This window comes from Exophiala oligosperma (genome assembly GCF_000835515.1).
Source record: "Exophiala oligosperma strain CBS 72588 unplaced genomic scaffold supercont1.8, whole genome shotgun sequence".
Classification (NCBI taxonomy): Eukaryota; Fungi; Ascomycota; class Eurotiomycetes; order Chaetothyriales; family Herpotrichiellaceae; genus Exophiala; species Exophiala oligosperma.
Window position 1 is genome coordinate 965,741 of NW_015622825.1, and position 3,084 is coordinate 968,824.

The 3,084-nt window shown below is 53.0% G+C and overlaps 1 protein-coding gene across 1 annotated transcript; it reads right to left on the bottom strand.

The window, feature by feature from the left end:
• Positions 1-581: 581 nt before the first annotated feature.
• PV06_08314 (uncharacterized protein) lies at positions 582-1,487 on the bottom strand (the record flags this gene model as incomplete). Its single annotated transcript, XM_016409633.1, has 1 exon — positions 582-1,487. The coding sequence occupies one exon, from the start codon at positions 1,485-1,487 to the stop codon at positions 582-584; it is 906 nt and encodes a 301-aa protein (XP_016259941.1).
• Between the last annotated feature and the right edge of the window lie 1,597 nt (positions 1,488-3,084).

Genomic DNA, 3,084 nt, shown 5'->3' on the forward strand with positions numbered 1-3,084 from the left:
ACCCCAGAATAGGTCTAGCGGAAACCGACAAAAGATAGCTGCGCCCCCCGAGCAGGCAGAACAAACCTGCAAAACATTCTCTGAACTCTTATTGATTTTGAACTACTTAGAATCACCACCGCCGTTACTGATGCACCAAACAAAGCAGTGGCTTAAATCACCCAAGTACCGACGACAGACAGGAAAATGACAAATCGACTCGGACGAGTATGTTGACAAAAGTAACCCCCGTCCAGCTGGATTACTCTCTGACATGTTAAAATAGTACAAATCCAGGCGACCATGACCTCCTTGATCCTCAATCTACGGCACAAGGCCTTGAAACATGACAGAAAGCCTTTACCACCAGCCACACACTACCTTTTACCTCCAAGTCGAGTCACAACGATATTGAGAAGAGAGGGATATATATCATGATACCAGCCTTAAGACCTGCCCTGCTCCTGGCACACCCCTAGACCTCAACGTCGCCACCCAGGGGACCTGGCAACGTCCGTCCAACACGTTACGCCCAATCCGACAACTGTGGCATCAAACCGCGGCCTCTGAGCAGACCGCAGGCGGACTCTTGCTGAGCTGAATCATGGCCCACGGGACGATTGTTGGTCGTTGTCGTCAACGTCTACGTCCCGACCACCAACGCGCAGAACTTGAATCTGCATCCTCTCCAAATCCCCCATCCAGCCCGGGTCGGTGCCCAGGTTGAACCAGGGGCGTGGTGGAGGAGCAGAAGCAGAAGCATCAGCAGCCGCAGCCGCAGCCAACACCACCTCCTCCTTCTCCCAACTCTCCCTCTCTCTCTGCTCCTTGACCCTGGCGGCGGACGTGGTAGGCCTCAGGCTCTGATGGCCCCTCGCGGCCGCCAGGGTCTCGGAGGCCAGGAGGCGCTGGTGCTCCCTGGCCAGCATGGCCCGTCTCGCCCTGGCAGGCTTGTCCTTGACCCGGTCCAGCACGGCCATCAACTCTCGCTGGAGCTTCTTGTGCGTCACCGCCGCCGCCCTCGAGCGGGCCAAGGACTCCCGGTGTGCCTCCAGTGCCTCCAGTACCGCGTTGACGGTGGCCTCCTGGGCCTTGTTCTGCAAGGCGAACTCGGCCAATGACGACATGAAGTGTTCGTAGATGGGTGGCACCTTCTCCTGGGCCTGCTCCTGCGAGGACTCGGAGTTTGACGACAGGATTTGCTCGTCGAGGGTTGGCAACTTCTTCTGCGTCTCCTTCTGCGAGCACTCGGCGTGTGACGACAGGATCTGTTTGTCGAGGGATGGCAAATTCTTCTGGGCCTCGTCCACGTCGAGTTCCTCTTCATCATCATCGTCGTCATCATTGTCTTGGTCACCAACACAGGAGCAATACAACAAGACCACTAGCACAACAACATAACACCACAACAAGACCACCAGCACAACGACACCACAAACCCAACAACAACAACACCACCAACACCACACCACGATCTTCTCCCACACTTGGGAAGAAGCCGACGCCATTCTTGAGATGGGACTGGCCAAGAAGCTACGTGGAAGCCGCTTTGGGATGAGGTTGGCCGAGTAAGTCCGAGATGATTCCCGGCCTGGAATATGAGGTGGCCTATCTGACTGTTGAGCCTTAGGATCGAAACTGCACCCTTTCGAGAGATGGTTGGTGGACACGACTATTCCAGACCGCAGCCTGGTGTCACCAAGAGGGATCTATCTCATTCCTTTGACGAAGCCATACGGATATCTGACACTCTATCACGAAGCAGAGTCTACTATCAAGACGCAACAGGATGAGGAGCACCATATATCTACAAAAGGAGGAACCATCTTCATATATACTCGGAACAAGCTTTGGATGGGATCACATCATCAAGAGAAGCTTCCAGGCTCCAAGCTGAGGTCGCAGGCAGCAGTAGCTGGCCGTTGCAAAGCGTTGACCATGATATGAAGATGATGAGGATGATAGCGTCGCTGAGAGGTATTGTTGGGTGTGTTGGTTTATTGCCAGGCACTTCAAAGGGCATTTTGTTGTGAGTCCTAATTGTCTAGGGGTGTGATGGTTGCAACTCCAGATGATCGATGAGTTGTGTTGAGTGCTGCCCCAAGGTATCTTGAGTTGAGTTGCGCTGAGGGAAGTTGAGGAGGAACTCCGAGCCGTGGGAGTTAGTCCTGGGCCACCCTCACTCACCACCTCTCCGTACCAAGTCATCCGAAGTTGTGACAACACCCAACGGAAAAAAAACAATTCTGTCTGACAAATGCTTTTACTTTTACTTTCTTTCCTGATTCCCTTGCCTGGCTGTCAATAGTGTCACAGATTCATGCCTCACGCCTGCATTAGCTGCAAGCCACCACCTCCTGCCAAACCCTCAGGTAGGTTGTTGCTGCTGCTTGCCTGCAACTTTCAGCCTCAACCACCTTTCCCTTTCCTCTTCTTCCTCTTCTTCTTCTTCTTCCTCTTCTTCTTCTTCTTCTTCTTCTTCTTATTTCTCTTTCTCTTCTGTACCACCACTTCTCGGACTCGAAAACTCCTCAACGCTTTTTCCACCGCCAGAAAACCCCCAGGTGAGACTCTCCCCACAACTGTGGTGCATTCTGTTGAGCACACAGCCTTTCCGTGACACCTCTAGCTGACACGTCTTCCCCAGTCTTTACCAGCTCGTCGACTTGATCTCAGCTTTACTCACTACTGGGAAACCGGGTGAGACAATCACCGCCGTATCAACACTGTGAGTCCTGTCGGGCAACACGGCATCTCCTTGACAGTTGCTGACACTTCCCAGGCTTCATCAGGTCCCTTGACTTGGTTTCGGCCTCACTCGACGCTTTCACTGCTGGACAACCAGGTGAGACTGAGCACACGGCATCTCCGTGACGATTGTTGACACTTTTCAGTCTTTACCAGGTCCCTTGACTTGATTCAGCTTCATCCAACTCTTTACTACTGGACAACCGGGTGAGATCTCCGACGTACAAACGCTGTGAATCCTGCTGACACTTCTCAGACCCCAAACTCTTTGCCTACGGTCTCAACTCTTTGCCTACAGTCTCAACTCTTTGCCTACGGTCTCAACTCTTTGCCTACGGTCTCAACTCTTTGCCTACG